The following is a 23434-nucleotide window of genomic DNA, read 5'->3' as shown; positions in this document are numbered from 1 at the left end:
GTGTCTCCACCTCAGTCTACTTCCATCATTCTCCCTTTACCTGTTCCTGAAAATCCCACTACTCCTAACACTTCTCCTCCCACCATCTCTCCCGACCCTATCCCTCCCGCTTCTCGCCCACGTCGTACTATCACCCGACCTACTTGATTATATTTGTCCCACCATACCCACGGAGTCCATTGCTACTTCAACCGCTGCACAGTCCTCAGAAGCTACTCGCCACTCTCACTGGCGTGAAGCTATGTCCTCTGAACTCCGTGCTCTTGAGGAAAACTCTACTTGGACTCTTGAACCACTCCCTCCTGGTAAACAACCCATTGGTTGCAAATGGGTCTTTAAGACCAAATTACGAGCAGATGGTACTGTTGAACGTCACCAAGCTCGCCTCGTCTCCAAAGGCTACACTCAAGTTGAAGGCATTGACTACCATGAAACCTTTGCCCCTGTCGCCAAAATGACCACAGTTCGCTGTGTTCTTGCTATTGCTGCTGCCAAAAATTGGATTATTCACCAAATGGATGTCAACAATGCTTACACGGTGATCTTGATGAGGAAGTCCTCCCGGTTATTGTCCTAAGGGGGAGACACGGGTTTGCTGTCTACGGAAATCCCTCTACGGCCTCAAGCACGCCTCCCATAACTGGTTTTTTAAACTAACATCTGTTCTTCTTACTGCAGGTTTTGTTCAGTCTCAGGCAGATCATTCCCTTTTCACCTTGATCACTGCTACAAACCTCACCATTGTTCTTGTTTATGTTGATGACATTTTGGTTGTCGGCAATGATCTTTCTCAGGTTACCTACTTCAAAACCATTATTTCCACTCACTTCAAAACCAAGGATCTTGGCCCTCTCAAATATTTTATGGGACTTGAAGTTGCTCGCTCTCCTTCTGGCATCTTTCTTAATCAACGGAAATATGCCCTGGACATCCTTACTGATAGCGGCCTTCTTGGTTCTCGCCCTGCTTCCTTCCTTATGGAACAAAACTTGAAGCTCAGCGACACTGATGGCGATCTTCTTCCTGATTCCGGCTCCTATCGACGGTTAGTTGGACGACTCATTTATCTCACCATTACCCGACCCGACATTGTTTTTGCAGTGAACATTCTCAGCCAATTTATGCATGCCCCCCGGGTTCTGCACATGACTGCTGCCACACGTGTTCTTCGTTACATTAAAGACACTCCAGGCCAAGGCATTTTTTTTCTCTTCCTCTAATGATCTGCATGTTAGTGCTTATACTGATTCTGATTGGGCCAGTTGCCCCACCACTCGTCACTCCACTACCGGTTTCTTTATCACACTTGGTTCTAGTCTCATTTCTTGGCGTACTAAGAAACAAACAACTGTTGCTCGCTCCTCTACCGAAGCTGAATATTGTGCCATGGCCGTCACTACATGTGAACTAGTCTGGATTTAACAGCTGCTTCATGATCTTGGCATCTCTCACAAAGACCCTATGACTCTCTATTGCGACAATCAATCTGCCCTTTACATTGCTCAAAATCCAGTTTTTCACGAGCGTACCAAACATATTGAAATTGATTGCCACATTGTACATGACAAACTTCGTTCGGGTCTCTTCACCACCGCTCATCTTCCTTCTTCAGAGCAGATTGCCGACATCTTCACCAAAGCCTTGGGTTCTGATCTCTTTCATCACTTATCTCACAAGTTGGGCATTACGGATCTTCATGCGCCAACTTGAGGGGGAGTATTACAGCACATCAGAATTTCCGGTCTCCATGATTCTCGCATCTCCATGATTCTTGCACATCCCACCAATTTTGCTATCTAATATTTGATTTATTTGTAACGGCATTATTTGATTTCTTTCCATGTAAATTATTTGATTTCTTTCCATGTAAAGCATCACCATACATAGCTATATATTATTCTCAATGAAATAATACGAATCAATTCAGCAAAACTATTGTTTAACATAATTCATAATATTTGTATACATTTATATAGATAGTACTGAATTTTACAGAAACCACATCGTGTAAATTTTGCACTTGAAAAAATATCTTAGTAGAGTTTGAATAAAGAATTCGTGAAAGGTTGTAAATAAAGAATCTAAGTAGAGTTTTAGGCTATAAATAATTATTCCCATCAATTCCTCAAGTTTTTCGTCTCAAAATTCTCTTTCAAAGGTGGAACACAGCCTTTTGTGATACTGTTATTTTCTGTGATTGTTGCGTTTGGGTAGTGAGTAGGGGTGTGCATTTCACCCGAGCACCCGCTGGACGATTAGGTTGACCTGACCCGTACCCGTATTTTATCGGGTATTATCTAAGCAGGTTGGTGACCCGACTAAATAACGGGTTTATTAATGGGTGTCAACTCGTCCGACAGTATAAAACCATACTGATCCTCAAAACCTAACCAACCAGTTGCCGCCCACTCAGTCTCAGCCCACACGCAGGCTAACCAAACAAAAGATTTGCGAGATGAAAACTAGAGATGAATTAGGAGAAAGAAAAGAACTTAATTAGAGAGACTGAGAACCCCAGCACCACACACAACCCTCATTGAGATTTAAAAAAAAAAAACAAATTGCAAGAGACTAAAATTGTCTTCACCGTACCTCAAATGGCGTAACAACCACCCAGCACCAAACCCGGAGAGTAGCCGCCCACGGTTCCGTCTCAGAGTCCTTAAACGCGGACTGGAGCACAGCACTGGAGCCCCCATCCGAAGCGCATACTTGAGGGTCAGGTGAGTGGCAATTGCACCTCCGTTGGGATTGCAAAACCGTCGCAAATGAAATCTCCATCGGGATTGTCACTCTATGAATGCTCCCCGCGCTTGCATTCTTCCTCTACCGGCACCGTGCCAAAACCCCGACAAATCTTCCACAAAGCTCGTAGGAGGACGCATTGGAATGCCTCTCCTTTAGTCCCAAGACCACTTCTCTCTCTTCCGTTTGTAAATGAGTTCTATTTTCGTTTATGGAAGCATGGAAAACGATCACGTTTTAAAGGTCGGGTCATACGGATTCGACCCGGTTTTATTTTGTTCGGGTCGAGTCGGTTCGGATCGCACTCTTTCATGAGGTCTGTCGGGTCGGATTGGGTGCAAACTCGGTTTTACAAGGCCAGGTTGCAGGCCTAGTAGTGAGGTAAGGTATTTTGTGAATAGTATTAAAAAAGTAATGATAGAATATTTCTCAGATATTCTGTGAATAATATTAAAAAAATATTGATAGAATATTGAATAATAGTGAATAGTAGGTAAAAAATAATAATAAAATAATAAATAGTAGTAAGGTATTCGGAGCTTTGTTTGGTTCTTAAACTCATCTAAATTCATTTCAACTGATCATTACAACTTTTTTCAAATTTCAATACAAAATATAATAAACAATTCAACTTTTTCAAATCTCAAAATAATAATAATATTAAAAAATATTATTCTAACAATATTTCATCATCTCAATTCAACTCAGTTTAACATCTAAACACAGAGAAGGAGGAAAAATTCTTCTCATTAGTCATTATTTACTACTTCACACCTCACACCCTATGAAAAACACCTCACACTCTATGAAAAATATATTCAAATCTTATGAAAAGTATCCACACACCCTATGAAAAAGTTATAGGTGTGGGGTGTGAGAGTGAATAGTAGCTAATGCATAATATTCATCTTTTGAAAATACCTGAGAACCCAAACTAGGCAGATGTTCAAAAATTTTCTTTTTTTCTTTTTCTCAAATAAATTTTGGAACATAGCATTAGCCTAAATAAATAAATTTTAATAACAATATATGTATGTGAAGAATCGAACTAACACCTTTCAATATTTAAATATAGACACAATATTAAATACTACTTACGTAGGATTACACGAAAAATTATATGGAGGGGATTAAATGTTATAAATCAATACATCTCATTTGAATTGAAACAGTCTAATTTATTGAAAAAAAAAAAATCAAAGAGAATCTGTATTTGAATTTGTCATCCTGGTTACTTAATACAAATTTGTCTAACCAAGAAAACCCATTTGAATTTGGTGCAATGACATTAATTACCGACAAGGAATTGAGAATGTTAGGCAGATAGTTTGAATTGAACAACAATGTCAGCCAAATCACAACATATTCTTCATGAGATACGTAGTCACAGGATGCTGCTGGCACCTCAGCAGAGTGGGAAACTGCCATGAACCTACCAACTAATTTCAGATTAGCTTGTTCTATGCTGACAAGTGGAAGACTTATCTATCCTTGCCCACCAAAATGGACACTTTCCTGATCTCCATTTCTGCATTCAGTACAGAATACCGAACACATTCATGCGCGAGTGATGGCCGATCGATCGATGACTTCTTCCCCATGAGTCGTCCATGAAATTTCTTGACCTCTTTACACTGTTCTTGATCTTTTTGCTCCAAAAAAACAGCAACATATTCTCTATAGTTTGACCATACCCTTTTTTTTTTTTTTTTTAAGTAATGTTACGTACAGTCATAGAGTGCACAAATGTCGTACAGTCATTTTAAAAAAGAGTGAAGTCTACTATTAAAAAATTAATTTTTTTTCATATGAGTCTCATATTTATTCATTTTTTTCAAAGTGACTGTACAGCATTTATACATTCACAGCTGTAAGTATCATTTATCATAACCATTTGAGCGGTAAGTTTCAGATGGCACAGAAATAATACTTATTTTTTATTCATTCTTTTTAAAAAATGGCTAAAATTAGCGTTCCACTTGTAAACATTATTATTTCATCATATGAAAATATTTCCCCAGTTATTTTATTTAATAAATTGATTAATTAGTAGTACTTGATGATGCCGTCCAGTACTGCATGCATGTGCTGATCACATGATGAGTATTAGAAAGAAACAAGTTGGCAATAAATAAATAAATAATACCTTAATTTAGCCATCTTATTTGAAATATAATTCATTTTCCAATTGGACATGTAGTTGAAATTGCACATGAGACAATGCAATTTGCAACATGGTCTAAAATTTGGAATACAGGAAAGTGATTGTGACTGGAAATGTAGTGACTGACTTGTGACAATTTAATTAGCAGCTTCTGCATAGACTTGCATTTATATATTGAAGATACCAAATAAATATTGTAAATACTCCAAATTGTAAATAACGAAAGTGACAAATAAAATCCAGAGGAAAAAAAAAGTACTCGCACTTTTTATAATAATTTAAAGGCTTGGATTTTTAAAATATAGGCTTAAAATCTGACTTTTTCGACCTTGAAAGAAGAAAAATAAACTAAGAAATGATAAAATGAGAAGGAGAATGATGATGATAAATGAGTAAGGAGGGAATGAGAATGGAGAGGAGGAGGAGGCCCAACGAAACTCAAATCTAGAGGTTTTCTTCTTTAGAGAGAGAGAGGGGTTCCGGAAGGAAAAGGTAAAACTTTCGTTATATGCTAATCCACTTACATTTTAGTTTTTATTAAAAAAACATCAAACTTAAAATTTTTATTTTTAGATCAACACGTGTAACTATGTAATAAAATTTATAAGTATAAATAAAATTTTCCCTAATTTAGCCTCCGTTTGGATAGTGAAATGAGATGATTTTAAATAAAATTTAAAAGTTGAATAAAATATTATTAGAATATTATTTTTAATATCATTATTATTTTGAGATTTGAAAAAATTAAATTGAAATTTAAAAAAATTAAATTATTTATTATATTTTGTGTAAAATTTTAAAAAAATTATTATGATAAAATGGAATAAATTGAGATAATTTGTCGATCGAGGAAAATAGAAAACAACATTATTAACATAGAAAACAACAATATTAACATAGAAAACACGTGTTGCATGTACATTTATGAACAATGTTGACAGATGAAGATAACTACGAGTGATATGGATTGAATCTCGTCATTATCTCACGCTAATATCAATCTAATTTTTATCATCTTGTTAGAGACCAACCAAAATTACAAAGAAAATAATAAGGGTGATGAAAATAACTCTTGAAAGTTACCACCAAAGCAGTTGACAGAAAAAAAAACACTTGAAATTTATTAGAACAATAAATTTAGCATGAAGAAGGATATGGTTATCTTGAATTTATATAATCTTTTAAAAAAAAATTATATACAGAAAAATTGATTCTATAAAATTATAGTGATAATTTGATGTGAACTTTGTAAAGTATTTAACGTTATATTTTACAAGTTTATTTTTATAAAATCTTTTTGTAGCCGTAAATATTCTCAAAAATCAAAACAAAAATTACAAAATCTAAATTTTTTTTTAGAATAGTTTATGATGTATGTCCAAGAAATTTTATTATAAAAAGTCAAAATTAAAAGATAAAAATGATAAGATTTGATTTATAAAATTTAAATTTTAAAATTTATTTTTTAAAATTAAATTAGATGTACTTAGAATATAATTTTTCAAAATGATATTAGGCGAATAAAATTTAATTGGATAATGGTGTTACATATATTTATAATTTTACTTATAACATTTATTGGATTAGTTTTCTTTCAAATTATTAAATTTAAATTTAAAATTTTAAAAATTTTAAAATATTAATAATTGATATGTATAAAAATAAATATTTTATAAATAATTTTTAAGTAAATTTACCATTTTTCTTTTTAAATATAGAAGTGTAGTAGAAATAAAACAGTGAAACAGACGGGAAATCATTTTTTTTTCCCCTTTCTTCCTATTTCTCCCTATTTAGGCGTATGATAAAGCTCATTGTTTTTCTGTTCTTCCAAAGTTGTAGTGCCTAGAGAGAAAGAGACGGGGAGGGATAGAGACACAGTTCGTCTGCTACGACGTGGTGGTTACTTACCACAGAAGGTTCTCTGTGTTTGTTAATTGAAAAGATAAAAAGAGAGGAGTAATCAGTGTAGAAGAAGAGGAGGAGGGGGAGGAAGAGGAAGAGGAAGAGGGTTGCGTAGATTACAATATATAACAAGCATACAAGAAAAAGGGTTCGTGCAAACCTTGTGCGGAACAAAAAGAAAAAAGAAAAAACTAAGAAATTCTAGAAGATCCTTATCTTCACGTAATCGCCTTCTTCGATTATCTTCGTGCCCCAGCCCAAGTTTTTTTCTCCTTAACACCTTGCTTGGATTTCATATTCGACTCAGTTGGTCGTGTCGGGTTCTTCCCTGGGTTTGGTTGTGGGCCGTCATTCATGGGGAAGAGTTGGGGCTTGGTGGAAGGGAAATTGAGAATTTTACGGTGAAAAAATCGGTGGTTCTTTAGGGACTACGGTTAATTTCGTGTTTAACGGTGGTCGGTGATACGTTGGAGGTTGTGGGTGTAATCATTGTTGGGTTTGTTGGGAATTGGTGCTTTTTTTGGGTTTTTCCTTTGAAGATTTTTATTGTGGGTTGGTGTTGATCAGGGTTTTGGGAAGGATTTGCCATTAAATTTGGGGTTCTTTTGTGGGAAAGTCTCCGGTGGATAGCTTGTATTGGCCGGTTTCGATGGTGGGTCGATGAAAGTGTCTCTTTTCGATAAAATCATTGGGGGGTATGTTTAGAATTGCGTTGCTTTTGTTGAATTTTGATGGTAGTTTGAAAATATTTCAGTATTCTATCGATGCTCAAGGTCTAACGATTGGGAATCTCTTCATTTGGGTGGGGATTGCCTGTTAAAGGAGTCAAATTGCATTGTTTCTGGGTATTTCAGCTCTAGCTGAGAACTTGCATCGGCCATTTTTGCAGTTTGGGTTGAGAATTCCATTGTGTGAACAAGGTGGGTTTGGGGAATTTGTGGAGAAGAATTGTTCTGAGGATAAAATGAGCTCGTCTATCACTGACGGTTTGGTTCATGGAGGAAAGCTTCTGGTTCATATTGCTGAGAATGGGCAATCATTTGAGCTCGACTGCGATGAAACCATGCCAGTTGAAGCGGTCATGCGGTTCATTGAATCCGCGTCGATGATTAGTTTCAATGATCAGCTTGTTCTCTGTTTGGATATGAAACTTGAGCCGCAGCGGCCGCTTTCAGCGTATAAGCTTCCTTTGGATGACCGAGAAGTCTTCATATTCAATAAGGGAAGATTGCAAACCAATTCAGCGCCTCCTCCGCCTGAGCAAGTTGATATTCTGGATATTGTGGACCCTCCATCACCGTCCTCTTCACATAATTCTCATCCTTTGGATGAAGCTTCTGACCCTGCTTTGAAGGCTTTACCTTCATATGAGCGGCAGTTCAGGTACCATTACCACCGGGGACATGCGATTTATAGTCGTAGCCAGGTGAAATATGAGAACTGTGAGAGGCTTTTGAGGGAGCAAAAGGTTCAAGAGAGGGCATTGGAGGTTGCTAAGGGTAACTTGGATCAATACTATAAGGTGATTAGTCAAAACTATGTGGACTTCATGAAGCGTTATTCACAGCAGAAGCGAATACATTCGGATCTCCTGGTGAATTTTGGGAGGGATATTGAGAAACTGAGATCCGTCAAACTGCCCCCTGCTTTACAGACTACCACCCGCAAGCGCTTATTGGACTTTGTGAAGGAAGAGAACTTGCGGAAGTCAGCTGAGAATTGCAGCGGTTCCCACAAGCAGTTTGAGAATAAGGTTTCACAATTTAAGCAAATGTTTGGTGAGGTGAAACGCAAGGTTGAGGAATTGTTTGCTAGCAGGGCTTCTTTTTCTACCAGGAATTTGGAGGGGATGATTAAGGAACACCTGCAATACATCAATGAACAAAAGAGTATACTGCAATCCTTGAGGTGCGTGTTTTTTGCTATTGTTGCAATAGTTTGAGATACTTACATTTTTTGCTTATTTGATTTGCCTCAAAATGCCTATTTTTGTCCTCATTCTGGGCATGATTACAGTTCTTGCTGGATGGGTCATTTGATCATTTCAAAGTTTGTTGTGGCCTAGTTACATAATGGCCAAGAATTGGTTTTAGAGCTTTCGCTATTGCTGCTTTGTGAAATGATGTTCGAACACTATGCTAATCTTAGGAATATTATACATGGCGTTTTTCACATGGAGAAGTTTTTTGTATGGTTGAAGATTTCGATACCCAAACTTCCTGTGTACTAGGATTGAGTCTTTTGTGCTTTCTAATAAAATTTCATTGGTTTTATAAAAATGGGATTTTGATGCCCAAACTAATTACAGGCTCATGCTTACCAAGCACATGCAATTTAGCCCTTCACCTAAGTTCTCCATGATACGTGCATCTCCGTCTCATTACTTGTCGTAGGCATATATATATTTCGTTGCTGCTTGCAACATTGCCTTTGTTATGCTAATCTTATGTCGTAGGATTATGTTATACTCAGTATATGTCACGTGGAGGGCATTTTATAGATATATGGCTGAGTGTTTTGCGATTCAAATTAATTTAAAAGTGCTTGCCCGCCCAATGTGTTATTTAGCTGTTTGCCATACATATAGACCATCAAATGGACATGCATCTATGCCTTATATTAGTTGGCCTTCAGTATGTATCCTGGAATAGTTCAGATTATGTATCATATTACCATATCACTGTTCAGGAACCTGGTGTGTGTGCACGCGCACGCCCATTTTTTTCTTATATTTTCGTTTCTTTTTTCCCGTCTTGATCCATGTTACATTATGATCTTGAGCTCATGGGAACCATGGCTTAAGAATGTACTTCCGTTACAAGGAAACTCGACAGCAGGGTAGGGTATGGTGTTTAGCTAAGGAACTACCTTTTTGGTCTTTTGGACCTCATTTGCTCTTCTCTGTTGCCTGTATGGTGTAATAATTGGCATGGAATGATACAGATCATGAACAGTGAGGACGGAGTACCTAATGATTACGTTGGGGATAGAGATGAACCAAGGGTAAAAGAGGAAGACATTTTTGTGGTTGGTGCAAAAGGGGGTGATTGACTATTAAGTAACCATCACGATTGAACAATAATCATTTGTTTTTCTTTGAAATAAGTGTTTGAATCATCTGGGCCCTTCTTCAATTGCATGAGAGGATAAAATGGTGGATGCTGTTGAGGGTTTTCTACTGGAGTCATTCTGTCATGTTCCCTTTCACGAGATGAAATTTGTGTTGGTGAATTAGTACCAGAAGACAATCTAAAAATAAGCATCCTGATTTTCTCTAAAACATATACAAGACAAACCTGCATTGATGCATAAAAAATAAACTTAGCCACTGTTGTAACCATGGTAGTTTTTTATTTACAGGTTGTATTCCATCTCCTTTTTTTGGTCTATAACACCTTGTTCTGCAGTATTCATATGATTTTTAAAAATTTCATCAATTTTACCAATAAATTCATGTGTGCATATTTGTGCAGCAAAGATGTATATACGGTGAAGAAACTTGTGGATGACTGTGTGTCCTACGAATTATCTTCATCACTCCGTCCTCATGATGCAGTTTCGGCCTTGGGTCCTATGTATGATGTCCATGACAAGAATCACCTGCCTAGGATGCAGACTTGTGATCATGCAATTTCTAAGCTGCTGGACTTTTGCAGGGATAAGAAGAATGAAATGAACAACTTTCTGCATAATTACATGCAAAAAATTACCTATGCTTCATATGTCATTAAAGATGCTAAGTTACAGTTTCCTGTTTTTAAAGAGGCAATGGTTCGTCAGGATGATCTGTTTATGGACTTGAAGTTAGTCCATGGAATTGGCCCAGCATATAGAGCCTGCCTTGCAGAAGTTGTGAGAAGAAAGGCTTCTATGAAGCTTTACATGGGAATGGCTGGACAATTGGCTGAAAGACTTGCCACAAAGAGGGAGGTTGAAGTGAGGAGACGCGAGGAGTTTTTGAAGGCTTGCGGTGCTTACATACCTAGGGATGTATTAGCATCTATCGGATTATACGATAACCCCAATCAGTGTGACGTCAATATAGCTCCATTTGACACTGGTTTGCTTGACATTGACATTTCAGACCTGGATCGCTATGCTCCCGAATATTTGGCTGGACTGCCTTCAAAGGGTGAGAAGCCTGGAAGCTCAAAAGGTTCATTTGCTTTGTCTAATGACAGTTCTCATTCTTTTGAGTCTGAAGAGTTTGCCGTAGGCAGTGTTGATAAATACGACTCTGAGGATCTTCTAGAAGGCTCTGAGTTGGTTGAGATTGCTGGAACTAGCAAAATGGAAGTTGAGAATGCAAAACTTAAAGCTGACCTTGCTTCTGCCATTGCCTTGATTTGTTCCCTCTGCCCCAATGTTGAGTACGAATCACTTGATGATAGTAAACTGGAAAGCATGATGAAGAATGCTGCAGAGAAGACAGCTGAAGCTTTGCATCTGAAAGATGAATATGGGAAACATCTTAAATCTATGCTCAGGATGACGCAGATGCAGTGCATGTCTTATGAGAAACGCATTCAAGAATTGGAGCAGAGATTGTCTGATCAATATTTGGAAGGGCAGAAGCTGTCAAATAACAAAGATACAACTGACTTAGCCCTTTTGGCTGAGAAGGCTGATGTTTGCAGTCCAGAAAGCTTGGGCAGTGAATCTCACACACCTTGCATATCTACTACTGAGCACATGGATGAGGTTTCTTGCATCTCAAATTCTTTGGATGCAAAACTGGGAATTTTCACTGGGCAATCAAGCAAAGCTCGAGAGGGGGTGGATGAGAATATGATGGATTCCTCTGGAATATTAAATCCTCAGCTTGATTCCTCGATGCTGGAGCCACACCGTGAAGGACTGCTAGTCAGTGATAAAGATGGGAAAGATAAAATGATGGGACAGTTGGGCATGTCCCTTACAAACAGTTCCACTGCTGAGAGCATGCCTGAGCCTCTGACTGTTGTGCCCTCTGACACTACAGTTGATCCAAGTTTGGATTCCAAAGCCAGCAGTGATCTTTTGTTGGAATTGCAAAGTGCACTTGCAGATAAGTCAAACCAATTGACTGAAGCTGAAACCAAGATTAAAGCTACCATGGAGGAGGTTGCCTTGCTTAGGAGGGATTTGGAAGCAAGTCGGAAGCTCCTAGATGAATCCCAGGTACTAGCAAGCTGATAAATTATTGGTTCGTGGGATTTAGTTGATTATGCTTCTAAAAACTGTTCATTAGTTCCGTAACAAATCTTTCTCTCTCTCTCATATTCTGTGGCCAGGTTTCAGATGATTCCATTCCCCTCATTATATACACTATCTGTGGAGTTCTAATGTTGTCATCTGTGAGATTTACAAGACTAAACTTATTTATATCTCTTAGCACAGTCTAATTGCTTTAAATGTAAATAACTAGTTCATTTATGCTGGTAAATATGGTATAGTGTGTCCAGACCCCACACAGATGCGAAGTTGTTAGGATGACTCTGGAAATTAAAGTTTTGCATATGCACTAGTTCTAATGGTACCCTGAAGATTTGGTGTTGTGGCATGTATAGAAATACTGGAGCTTTACGTGCTACGTACTTGTGTGAACTTTCTATGACAAGGTTAGGCTTGGTTGCAGTAGCAGTGTGAAAATGCAGCTTAGAATTAAACCTCTTCTTTGACTTTGCCATTTTGTTATCATAAGAGGGATGGTAGATTTCACTTAGAAGTAGATATGTTAAGAGAGCAAGGAGCTACATAGTCAATCCTAGAGATCTTCAACACGTTCAATATTTCATGAGTCTGCCAAAACTTGGGGTTAAGTGTATAAATTACAAACTCTCTTCAGCTGACTTTAGTTTTTCTATGGCTTTTTCCTTGTGGGAACATATATACTAGAGATGACCATAGTTTTTAGGTACCTGAGTTGGACACTAATGGATGGAGGACCAGCTCAGTTAGACGAAACTATTTTACTACATATTCATCAGGAGGAGATGCATGCAAAATAGGCCTGCAACCCGAGCTCAAAATACCAGGTCTGTGCCCGGCCGGCCCAGCCCTCTCCATTTAAGGGGCCAACCCAATCCGACCCAGCCCTTCAAAACAAAATCGGGTCAAACCTGTATGACCCGATTGATCCAAAAAAAAAACTGAAAACCCTCTTTCTTCTTCATCGGCAGAGGGACCTTTACCCATTCTGATCAAAGCTTCAACTTCCAAATCTTTATCTACAATTTCCATCATACAGATCACTTCCTACACCTTTTACATTTTATTGGAAACCAAACAAGAAGTAAAATTCTCAGGCTCTTCTCGGTAGACCCAACGGAATGATGTGAGGAATTCTCAAGAATTGTTTTCAATGCTAGCGGTGATTTCTAATCTAAGCCGAGGTCGTGAGAATCAGACATGCTCGAGCACGAAATCATTTGTCTGCTCAAATGGAAAGCTAAATAAACCCTGCGGCTTCAATGGCTGTTATCTTTGCATGAACCAGAGTCGAGAGTTTTTTTCCTTTAACCATGAAACTATTCAGCAGATTTAGTCACCACCTCCTTTGATTGGTTGTTTTCAGGACAGTGATAATTTAAAAATTTGCCACTTTATTGCTAACTCAGTATCAACACAAAATGTCAGGTATAATTGTTATATGGCTTTTAGATGGAAGGGGAAATTGATAATGCTTTATATCATGAAATTTTGGGCTGTGGATTGTAGGCCCTTGCCTGGTTGTGCTATTTAGTGTCTCCAATTAATGGTTTACTCAACTTCATTTTGCTCCTCTTGTAGAGAAGCATGCATTTGAAAATTTTATCCTATTGGCTTCTATGTTTTCTTAGTAGTTTTCCCCCTGCATGACAGATGAATTGTGCACACTTGGAGAACTGTTTGCACGAAGCAAGAGAGGAAGCCCAGACCCATCTTTGTGCAGCTGACCGGAGGGCTTCAGAGTATAGTGCTCTGCGTGCATCTGCTTTGAAAATGCATGGTGTTTTTGAAAGACTTCGAAAGTGTGTTGATGCACAGGGTGGAGTGGCTACTTTTGCAGATTCCTTGCATACTTTAGCACAATCTTTGGCCAAGTGAGTCACTTTCCAGCATACTCAGCTTAATGCATGTGTAAAGTCTATGTCGGCCCTCCTCCCCATCCGTTGTTCTAAACCCCTGCTGAATAGGAGGATTATAAAAATCCTCCAGAAGCATTGTGGATGTCTCACTGCACTTTATTATGTGCAAATACTTCAATTGTCGTCCTGACACTAATGTCTGTTTATCAAGTTGTGAGCCAAAAGAAGGGGAGAGGGCACTAGAAATAGGGGGATAAGTGCCTCTTCAAAAACAATTGATTATCAATTGTTAAGATTACAATTTTCTGATTTAATAAATAATTCTGAAAACAGCTTTATGATGAAATGAGAGGTTAGTTTGTTGTCCTGTGAAAGTTGGTGCAAAAGAAAGTCAAGATTGTATTTTTCTGGATATTTATGTGGTGTTGATGCAATGACCCGTTTGATGATTGTGGGTGTTCTGTTCTCTTGATTTGAATTGTTTCAGTTCCATTAATGACAATGAAGATGATGATACTGCCGATTTTCGAAAATGCATCCGAGTTCTTGCAGATAAAGTTAGTTTCTTGTCGAGGCACCGTGAAGAGCTACTTGGCAAGTACCTGAAGTTTGAAGCTGCAAATGAACAGCTTAAAAAGGAATTGGAAGATAAGAAAGAGCTGGTTAAAACTTTGTACACCAAGCATCAACTTGAGAAGCAGGTAAACTTGTTAATTGATTTGTTCATGCGTTCCTTGGGTATTTTCAGTGGCCTTATAAAAAAAGGTAAACGTGGTGGATTGGCTTAAAATGGTGTTTCACATCTTAAAAGCAAGCAGTGTGACTGAATGCATTTCAACCACGGCATGGAAAGTCTTGTGGAAAATGAGTGTTTTATTCGTGGTTTCAAAGGCAGAGGCCTGTTTTCTATTGAATTGTCTTGTTTGCTGGCCGCTGTTCTGATTGATCCACGAACTAATGAGCAGCTTTGCTTTGCTGTGATTTTGTTACAGGCAAACAAGGAAAAAATTTCTTTTGGCCACTTGGAAGTCCACGAGATTGCCGCATTTGTTCTTAAGCCAGCTGGGCACTATGAGGCAATCAGTCGGAACTGCTCAAACTACTACTTGTCTGCTGAATCTGTGGCCTTGTTTGCTGACCATCTCCCAAGCCGACCTAACTACATCGTTGGGCAGATCGTGCATATTGAACGCCAAACTGTGAGGCCAATACCTTCTATACCAACTCGGGCGGAGCATGGTAGAGTGGATCAAACTGATTACCTGACCTCTGACATGGGGACCGATCAGTTGACCTTGAATTCAGGATCAACTTCGAACCCTTTCGGTCTCCCCATTGGCTGTGAATACTTTGTAGTGACAGTAGCCATGTTACCTGATACCAGCATTCATTCACCATCTCCTTCCTGATCCCTGCTCGAGGCAGATAGATGTGATGGAAGAATGGAAAATGTACATATCTGATATAACAATCAAAGGTTAAACCCACTTGCTGGGAGTTGAACGTGATTTTCTCTTTGTACAGCTGATGATCCAATTAAGTTTGATCTGCCCCTTTGTACATATAGCTACTCCTTTCTATTGAAAAATATAAAAAATATATGTATGTAAATACAATGCAGCTCTTGATCTTTAGGTGGTTCTTATCTATCAAAAATGGATGTTTCACTTGTGTATAAGCTGTTAGAAATGTTACCATTAACCTATTTTTTCTCTCATTCTATCGCCTTAACAATATCCTTGACGAAAGGAATACAACTTCATCAAATTTTTCAGCACTTTCAATAGGTTGGAGCTCGTGGCAAAATGAAAATGCCCCCTTCTCTCCTAAATTTGGGAGGGTGCTTTTGTTGTTTGAATGAAACTATCCTTGCATGAGTTCCATGTATACTTTCTGTATCCCATGAGAACAACCCTTTCCTTTTTAATAAAATTTATCTTACAATATGAAAACAGATGTTAAACTTCTCTTTAGTTGCATGATTGCCATGGGTGCTTGTAGCTCTCCGAGGGGCATTAGCTAGTAAGAGCTAAGAGATCATTCTCCGTACCCTAAGAGAGAGAGAGAGAGAGAGAGAGTTGTTTATTTGGCTAATAAATATTGACAGAAACTTAAAAAAATGTAAAGTGAAAAACGCCTAATCGTTTGGTGAATTTTTGTGCATGAAAGATCGTCCTAGGTAATAACTATTCAAATAACGAGATTTAGGACCCGTATCTAAGACCGTTCGGATAGTAAAATGAGATGAGATGAGTTGAGATGATTTGTAAATAATAATAAAATTATTAATTGAAATTAGATGAGATGAGAGGATATAAAATGAGATAATTTCTTTTCATCTTTGTATCCAAACGGGCCCATAATCGTCAGAAAAAACGTCGATAAATCACCAAAAAAACATAATATATATTGATTTTAGCACTGAATTGTACAAATAGATCATATAGAGCGCTGTTCAGAGGAGACGAGGAGACATATAACAATGAAGCTAAAACACCTAACGGCTAATACAAAAGATCTTTACACTGGACTTGAGCAGGATTCATCATCAAACCAAATTTCCGAATCCCAAAACTCACAAAGGTTCAAGTAGAAGACAATCGCCTTTTTGGAGACATTAGATTTTTTATATCAAACATCATCTAAATCTTCAACGAGAGAGAGGGACAGGGAGAGAGGCTTTGCAATCTAGCTTATTCTTGAAATTTCTGGAACGGTTAACAAGAGAACTATGGAGATCGACTGTCACCATCTTCTTCTGAAATGTTAAATAAGAACTTTGGGAGGGATGCAATTCTAGGGAGATGATGCAGCAGGTCCCCAAATGAGTCTTTCCTCGACATGGCTGGCACCTGCCTGCTGCCAGATACATCCCTTGTGTCCTGTTCAGAAACCGTCCAATCAGAGCTACGTTTATTATCATGACTTTGTTCAGGATTGTGCTTAACTTGAACGACTGTTCCGTCATTAAGTCCCTTGTCGCAACTTTCCTCATTTCCCTGGGAATTCTGGACTGTAGTAGAGTCCTTCTGCAGAAGGCAGCAGAGGGAATTGACCCTTGACATGAGGGATTTATCATCAGAGGCGGTCGTAAACTGATTGTCATTGAGCAGGTACTGAGCAATGTTCTCTAGTATTCCATGGTATTCTGAACCTTCATCAGTGTTGGGCATAATTCCAGAAGTCATCTGTTCTGAGATACAATGTCCAATATGGCTCATTAAATCACTCATCGACATGGATGGATGGAGCCCAGTCAGTTTTATCTGGTCCCAGTTTCTTGGATCCGCGGAATCAACAACTTCAGAACTTCCATTACCTTCAATTGCACGAGTGTCCATCACTAACATGAGCAAGGCAATCAATTAACCAATTGACACGAGGCAGAAACAAATCCTAGCGCTAGGCAGAAGTCCTCCAGTCTCCAGAAACACAAAAAGAATTTCAATGGAGAACCAAAGGCCTTCATACTTCATAATACAATCATTTCTCAAATCTGAGAAATTGTCAAATGAATAGGCATTAAAATTAAAATGTGAAATCTTTAATTAGCTTTGAAAGTTCAAATTTATTTAGTATCATTTTGCGAACTCTGTAATGGTATTTATAGCACAAAGGTCAATGCCATCTTATATATTATGCAAAAGAATAATGTTACTATGTCGCCTCATTTTGACCGCTCATGCATTTAAATTTTTTTTAAAATTTTTTTCTTTTACTTACTAATTAAGGAAGTGACTATTAGTGTATTGGTATATATTTTTTTATTATGTTAAAAAAAATCTAAAGAAAAAAATAGAAAGAGAAATTTGTACTAGTGGGCACGCCCAGAGGTCAAAGCTGGGCAGCACACTAGCACTACCCTATGCAAAATATAAAAAATGAAAAGTAAATCAGATAAAGATATCAAATTGCCTTCAGAACATGCATGCAGGTCCCTAATCGCCAATGTTGTGTTGATGTATTTATTGAAAAATGACAAGAATATAATACATTATATGGCTTGCATATCATTCATTAATGCACCTACTATAAAAATCATAGAAGTGGGGGGGCTAAAGCAGGATAAGTTATATCAGACTAGATAACCATATGACATCTTAATATGCAACTCAACAAATACTTGAGAGATTGGTAGCATCATAAGAAAGCATAATCGACCACAACAAAGTCAAGGCCAAAAGCATTTTCATCATAAGGTGAATCAAAAGCATGATAAATAACGCCCACAGCTAAATTACAAAAGACAAATAAAAATATATTGTAAAAAATATCAATTATCATGTTCTTAACAATGTTCAAGCTTGTCATTGTACCTGAACTGGGGGATGGAGCTTCTTGTGATTGAGTTTCCAATGCCAAACCGGCAGAATCCTGTTTTTGTCCAATCTTCAATGCAGAAGATTGTGTTGCAGTCGATGATGCTACATCCAGGAAACCAGACATGGGTCCTCTACCACTATCGACTTGATCAAAACTATGGTCTTTAGATTCTTCAAGGCCTTCAAATACAGAAGGCCGTGGTTCAAAGTATGGTGAATCCAAAACTATCTCAGGCTGTTGGCTTAAGAAGCTAAGGCGCACGTCACACTGGATAAGCTTTTCAAAATGCTTGTTTAATGCGCCTTGTGGGCATTGCAGAAAATGTTGCCTATATAAACCCACAACATCAAAACTTTTCCATCAATAAAGCCTCACAAACTAAATATCCCATAAACAATTGCATCACTTAAATAGAATGTCTCAAGAGCAATGTGTCTGGGTAACATGCCACAAATGATATATTTCTTTCTTTTCTATTTTCATTAGTACATATGATGAAATGTGGCAGTACATATGCTAAGAGGGTCTTTTCAATGAGCAGTTAGCCAATACCCATTAAAAAAAGAAAAAAGAGCAGGTAGCCATTCTAATTGTGTTGTTATGAATACGTATTCTCTTAAGGGACTAAGTTATTAGTGCGCGACTCAAAATGAATTTTGCTACAAATGCTCTCTTGTTGTCTTGTTGCTTGTTGTTGGCATGAGAGAGAGAGAGAGAGACTCTCCGGATGGTTTAGTTTAAACAGTTAGAGCTGCACTAGATGAAAAATAAGCATAGGCTAAACACACCAGAAGGCGATAACTGGGTACTAATCGGGCAAACTGGGACACCCTATCATGCCCATATGAATTTCTAAAGAGGATTCCTAAATGAGATTATCAATTTATAAGAGGAAATTACTGAAGAAAGAAACAATAGACAAGATAAAATAATTTTTCTTTTAATAAGTGAGCAAAGATTTTTATAAAAAATGCAAAAAACATAGCCTAAGTACACAAGACGTATACAAGAAAAACACCCAATTAGAAATAGAAAAAACAAAATCAGGAAATCATGAAGCCTCAGCCAGCTAAAATCATGTTATATTTAAATGAAGTATGGAAAAGAGATTAAAATATCATCCAGAAAAACATATGCCACCAAGTTGTCATAAAAGATACTAGCTGAGTCTTAATTGTACAAGATGCAGCAAAAGCACAGTTTTTGGCAGTCTTGCTGTCAAGTGTAAAGAGAGAATGGAGAAGAAACCCAAACAACTATTACCTGTGTATACTAGCCTGCTCATCGGTAAAATCTGCCGTTGCCTGCCATAAGGTGTGCTTTCTAGGTTGTGGATTGGTTTCCCTGAAGAAAAGGGGCTGTCTAGACAACTGCATAAGAGATCACTGGTGTATGAATTAACAGGTAATACATGTGCACACATTAGCATTTTAATGAAGGTTCAGACCACTTAAATACAGACACAGAAGCAGATACAAAGAGGGAGAAACACATTAAGGCTATACATACCACAACATTTAATGCACCAGGTCCATTATCAGGACAATTCGCCTTCAGAGCCATTATATCTGACCATTGTATTTCTATTTTACTTTTCAGACCACCTTCAAGAACTTCCCAAACAAGCTTATGCTTAGCAAAGTAACACTTTGCCACTAAATCGCCTTCATATCGTGATTTATACTGCAAATGTTAAGAGTTATACAAATCTGTTAGATTTGCTAACATCTCAGAATAATAGCCGCACAAAATTGTTAACAGATATACTGTTTTCCTTTTCAAGGTTTTAGGTAAAACAGTAAAAAATGAGGATACCTCCCAACTCCCGATCCTCAGAAGCGAAGCTGGAAAATTTGAAGCCTTCAGTTTGTCGGCAGTACCTGATACAGCGGTAACCTTACTTTCCTTTTTAGCCATTGCACTAAAACTTTCACTCTGCAAATCTCCTGTACCAGAACCACTCCCTTGAGAAAGCTTCATTTGAATTAAATCTAACAGCGATGGGCTTTTCCTCAGCCGCAAACCCAAAGGGCTAGGCTCATCAAGCGGGTTGTATTGCGAAGGAGGGATAGGGAATGCGTTACTTTCAGAACTCCATTGCTGATTGGTCAACAAAGTCGTGCAAAGAAATAATTATAAGAATTTGAATTAATGTGGAAAGCAAGAAAGCTCTTAATTTTTCTTTGGCGACCCAAAACCAAAACGTTGTTATTAATACAGGTAGTAAAAATTAACAATAAAAAAAGCTCTTAAAATCCTCAGCAAGACCAATATATCAATAACCCCATGTAAACTGAGTAAAAACCACAAATAATATAATGAAATCTCAAAATTAAGATACAAGTCTTGAAACGGATCCATGTAGAGGGACTCAGATCTCCACACAAATCTTTCCCGAATCTAGAGCATAAAGGGGGAAAGAGATAGACATGGGCCTTAAAATCGCTGTATTGATAGCTGCCGAGTGAATTGCTCACAGTATTAAATACTCTATTGATGCTATAAGGCACAAGATCTCTCGGGTATCCAAATCCCATGTTAGCGGACCGGAATCCAAATTACAACTGAAAGTAACGGAAAAAAACTTGAAGTATTCATCACAAAGATTCCAGAAAAGATGTCCAAACAAATCAAGTAAGAAATCTTAACAACAAACGAATACAGATGGATGAAGCCACTCAGGAAAAGAAGATACAGATAAAACCTCTATTATTCTCTCCCAAATACAAAAAACCACAATAACTAAAAACAAAACCAGCAAGATCAAGTCATATATAGGATATCCACGTTTTATGGCTTTCCCTGCGATCTCCCAGGGATCAAACTGACCATGATATTCTCTTATAATCGACCTGCCCATTTACTCTCGGATCATTGTGTTTGTAAAGAAAAAAGAAATCCTTCCGATGATCGCATACAAAAGTAAACTCATTGATTATTCAGAACTAACTTTTCTTATAGAAAAATAAAATGACCATATCACCAAACGCTAAGACATCGTTTGGCTTCTTAATATTCCATGCAGCTGCTGATCAAGTCTCAAGTAATCAAAACAACTGGAGGTGAGATCATGAGGTTCATTTAATGAATTTGATGCTGTTCTCAGGTATTCTATAAATATAAACTAAATGTTCTCAGGTAATATATAAATATGAACTTAAGCTTGACAATTTCTCCCACTGTTCCCCGCATTTTCATTGGAACCAAAGAAACCAAAATTGATTCCCCACCTCCGTGAAAGCCTCAGAAGGCTTTGACCGCTTATTGAGCGGTCCGTGCTCTTCTTCAAGCGAGTCCTCGATCTCCAACTTCACCGGCGGCTTTTCACGACACGCCGCGGTTTTCTTTTCAGGCTCATGCTTTAGATTCGCGGATTTCATCAACTGCACCATCCCAACTTTCCCCTACTGAGTGAAAACAGAATCCAAAGGAGATCAAACTTCCAGATGAGAAAAAACAAAATCCACAACGAAACCCAACAAAAGAGCAAGCTTTCAATAGAAAGGGATTGGAATTGGAGATTCTGCAAACCCTAGAAGGAATTTCTAGGGCATCTTTTAACGGGCTTAGAGAGGGACGGCGAGCACGGCTCAATTACAGAAATGCCCTACTTGTTAAAGGAATACAATCATTATATGCGCGTACAAAAGCGAGACTATTTTCGTCATTCAGGTTGAGAATGTGTGAGCATGCGCTGGCAGACACGTAAGAATTTAATGGATATAAATGTGGGTCCCTGTCGTTTCAAACGACGGCGGTGTTTGGTCTGGTCAGACACGTGGAAGAAGATCCGATAATGGTACGTTGTCTCGAACGGGTATCCCTTGCCGGCACGTGGACTGTTGAATTTGATGCGAGAGAAATCCGCTCTATTAGTGGAAACTTTTTTTTTTAATGATAATAATTTCCTTGTCAAAAATATATATAAAAAAATTTAGAATTTGATCATAAAATAATATTATAATTAGTTGGACTCTTTGATAGTATTCACGAATAAAAGGAATATTATATTCAATAATTCTATACTAATAATGTTATTCGTCATCTTAATTTTTATTATCTTTTTATTATTTTATGATATGATAATAGGTTATTAGAAATTATTTATTACATTTTACTTGTAAACCTATCATCTAATATCACATCATGGGATGATAGGAGAATGATGAAAGTTGAATTAATGAATAAATTTTTTCATTCTATACCACACACATATTGAGAGAAAAAAGATATACGACTACAGAATAAATGAATGCATTCACGAAATATTTATTGTGAGAATATTTTGCAAGAAAAATGTTCTTAATTTTAAATAATGTTAATTACTAAAGAAATACATATGATACATGTAATATCTATCTCGGATGGGAATTTTTTCCTTGAAGTATTCAAGGAGCGAGCATTTGTCGAGGGTCTATGCATCTTTGACATTAGTCGAAATTTTGTTCTCATACACTTAGTTCCAATAAAAAAAAAATATTTAAAACTTTTAGCACATATTCAAGATTTTCTACAAGCGTGTAACTCAATCGACCTATAATGTAAGAGGTGACATAATTTTAACTAGATTCATTTCTTGTCTTTTTCTTTTTAATCATCTATGCATTAATTTAAATAAAAAAAATTATAAGATAAAGGGTGAGAAAATATTTCCAAAACATCATTATAAAAAAGGACAATCAACCAATATTAGTTCATCTATGATCATCCAATTTTATTTGTAATTAAGAAACTAATTGTGGGGGAACAAAGATTAAACTTTAATAGTGGTAGCATATACAAAAAGAATATTCATGTTAGATTGAAAACCACATTGTTGAATTGTTGGAATTTGAAAGTGTCCCAATTAATTACTTTGTTCAATCAAATTGATGCCGGAGCATATAATATCATCTCAAGTTTCCAACTCAAAGCATAAATCTAAGGACCCGAATCTTGGCGGAGTTTTTTCGGCAATCGCTACTTGTTTGTATTTTGCTTTTTCGCCATAGATTCTCTTGAAAAGATGAGTTTGAACTCATCAATACATTTAAAATAAAATTAAGAGAAATATTTTAATCATAAAAAAAAATTTATAAAAAAAAATTTATAAATTAATCACGTGATTAGTATTGTTCTAGTTAGCTAGTTGTAATATTTTTTATAAACTAAACATGATGCGAAGACCAGCTACCAAAGAACATGAATGCATGTTGAGATCATGCAATCCTTTTGCACGTAAAAATCTGAAGAATATTATCTTCCATTT

At 37.2% G+C, this 23434-nt stretch overlaps 2 protein-coding genes across 3 annotated transcripts; one reads left to right on the top strand and one right to left on the bottom strand.

Annotated features, from left to right (window-relative positions):
• The first annotated feature begins 6739 nt into the window (after positions 1–6739).
• Positions 6740–15497, top strand: LOC108989522 (autophagy-related protein 11). The gene is made up of 5 exons (XM_018963152.2): positions 6740–8722; positions 10288–11974; positions 13658–13878; positions 14351–14564; positions 14856–15497. Exons 1-5 carry the CDS (start codon positions 7779–7781, stop codon positions 15270–15272), a joined length of 3483 nt encoding a protein of 1160 aa, XP_018818697.1. The 5' UTR covers positions 6740–7778; the 3' UTR covers positions 15273–15497.
• A 750-nt stretch (positions 15498–16247) lies between these two features.
• On the bottom strand, positions 16248–21786 carry LOC108989543. Of its 2 annotated transcripts, none has more exons than XM_018963182.2 (6): positions 21417–21786; positions 20002–20286; positions 19696–19869; positions 19450–19556; positions 18180–18514; positions 16248–17182 (listed from the first exon to the last, which is right to left on the bottom strand). In XM_018963182.2, exons 1-6 carry the CDS (start codon positions 21576–21578, stop codon positions 16593–16595), a joined length of 1653 nt encoding a protein of 550 aa, XP_018818727.1. In that variant the 5' UTR covers positions 21579–21786; the 3' UTR covers positions 16248–16592. The 2 variants fall into 2 exon arrangements, with proteins under 2 accessions (XP_018818727.1, XP_018818726.1); XM_018963181.2 differs by having other exon boundaries at positions 16248–17206; positions 21417–21770.
• Positions 21787–23434: the final 1648 nt, after the last annotated feature.

The sequence above is a fragment of the Juglans regia genome, chromosome 6 (assembly GCF_001411555.2).
Source record: "Juglans regia cultivar Chandler chromosome 6, Walnut 2.0, whole genome shotgun sequence".
Lineage (NCBI taxonomy): Eukaryota > Viridiplantae > Streptophyta > Magnoliopsida > Fagales > Juglandaceae > Juglans > Juglans regia.
This window is presented reverse-complemented; position numbering and strand designations above follow the sequence as displayed.

Bases quoted from the DNA above. Each gene is read 5' to 3' on its own strand.
- LOC108989522 (XM_018963152.2), top strand. From the start codon at position 7,779: ATGAGCTCGTCTATCACTGACGGTTTGGTTCATGGAGGAAAGCTTCTG. The intron at 8,723-10,287 runs GTGCGTGTTTTT...ATATTTGTGCAG, and splicing joins AGTATACTGCAATCCTTGAG to CAAAGATGTATATACGGTGA. The intron at 14,565-14,855 runs GTAAACTTGTTA...ATTTTGTTACAG, and splicing joins AGCATCAACTTGAGAAGCAG to GCAAACAAGGAAAAAATTTC.
- LOC108989543 (XM_018963181.2), bottom strand. From the start codon at position 21,578: ATGGTGCAGTTGATGAAATCCGCGAATCTAAAGCATGAGCCTGAAAAG. The intron at 19,557-19,695 runs GTATGTATAGCC...TCTCTTATGCAG, and splicing joins CTGGTGCATTAAATGTTGTG to TTGTCTAGACAGCCCCTTTT. The intron at 18,515-19,449 runs GTAATAGTTGTT...GGGTTTATATAG, and splicing joins GAGCAGGCTAGTATACACAG to GCAACATTTTCTGCAATGCC.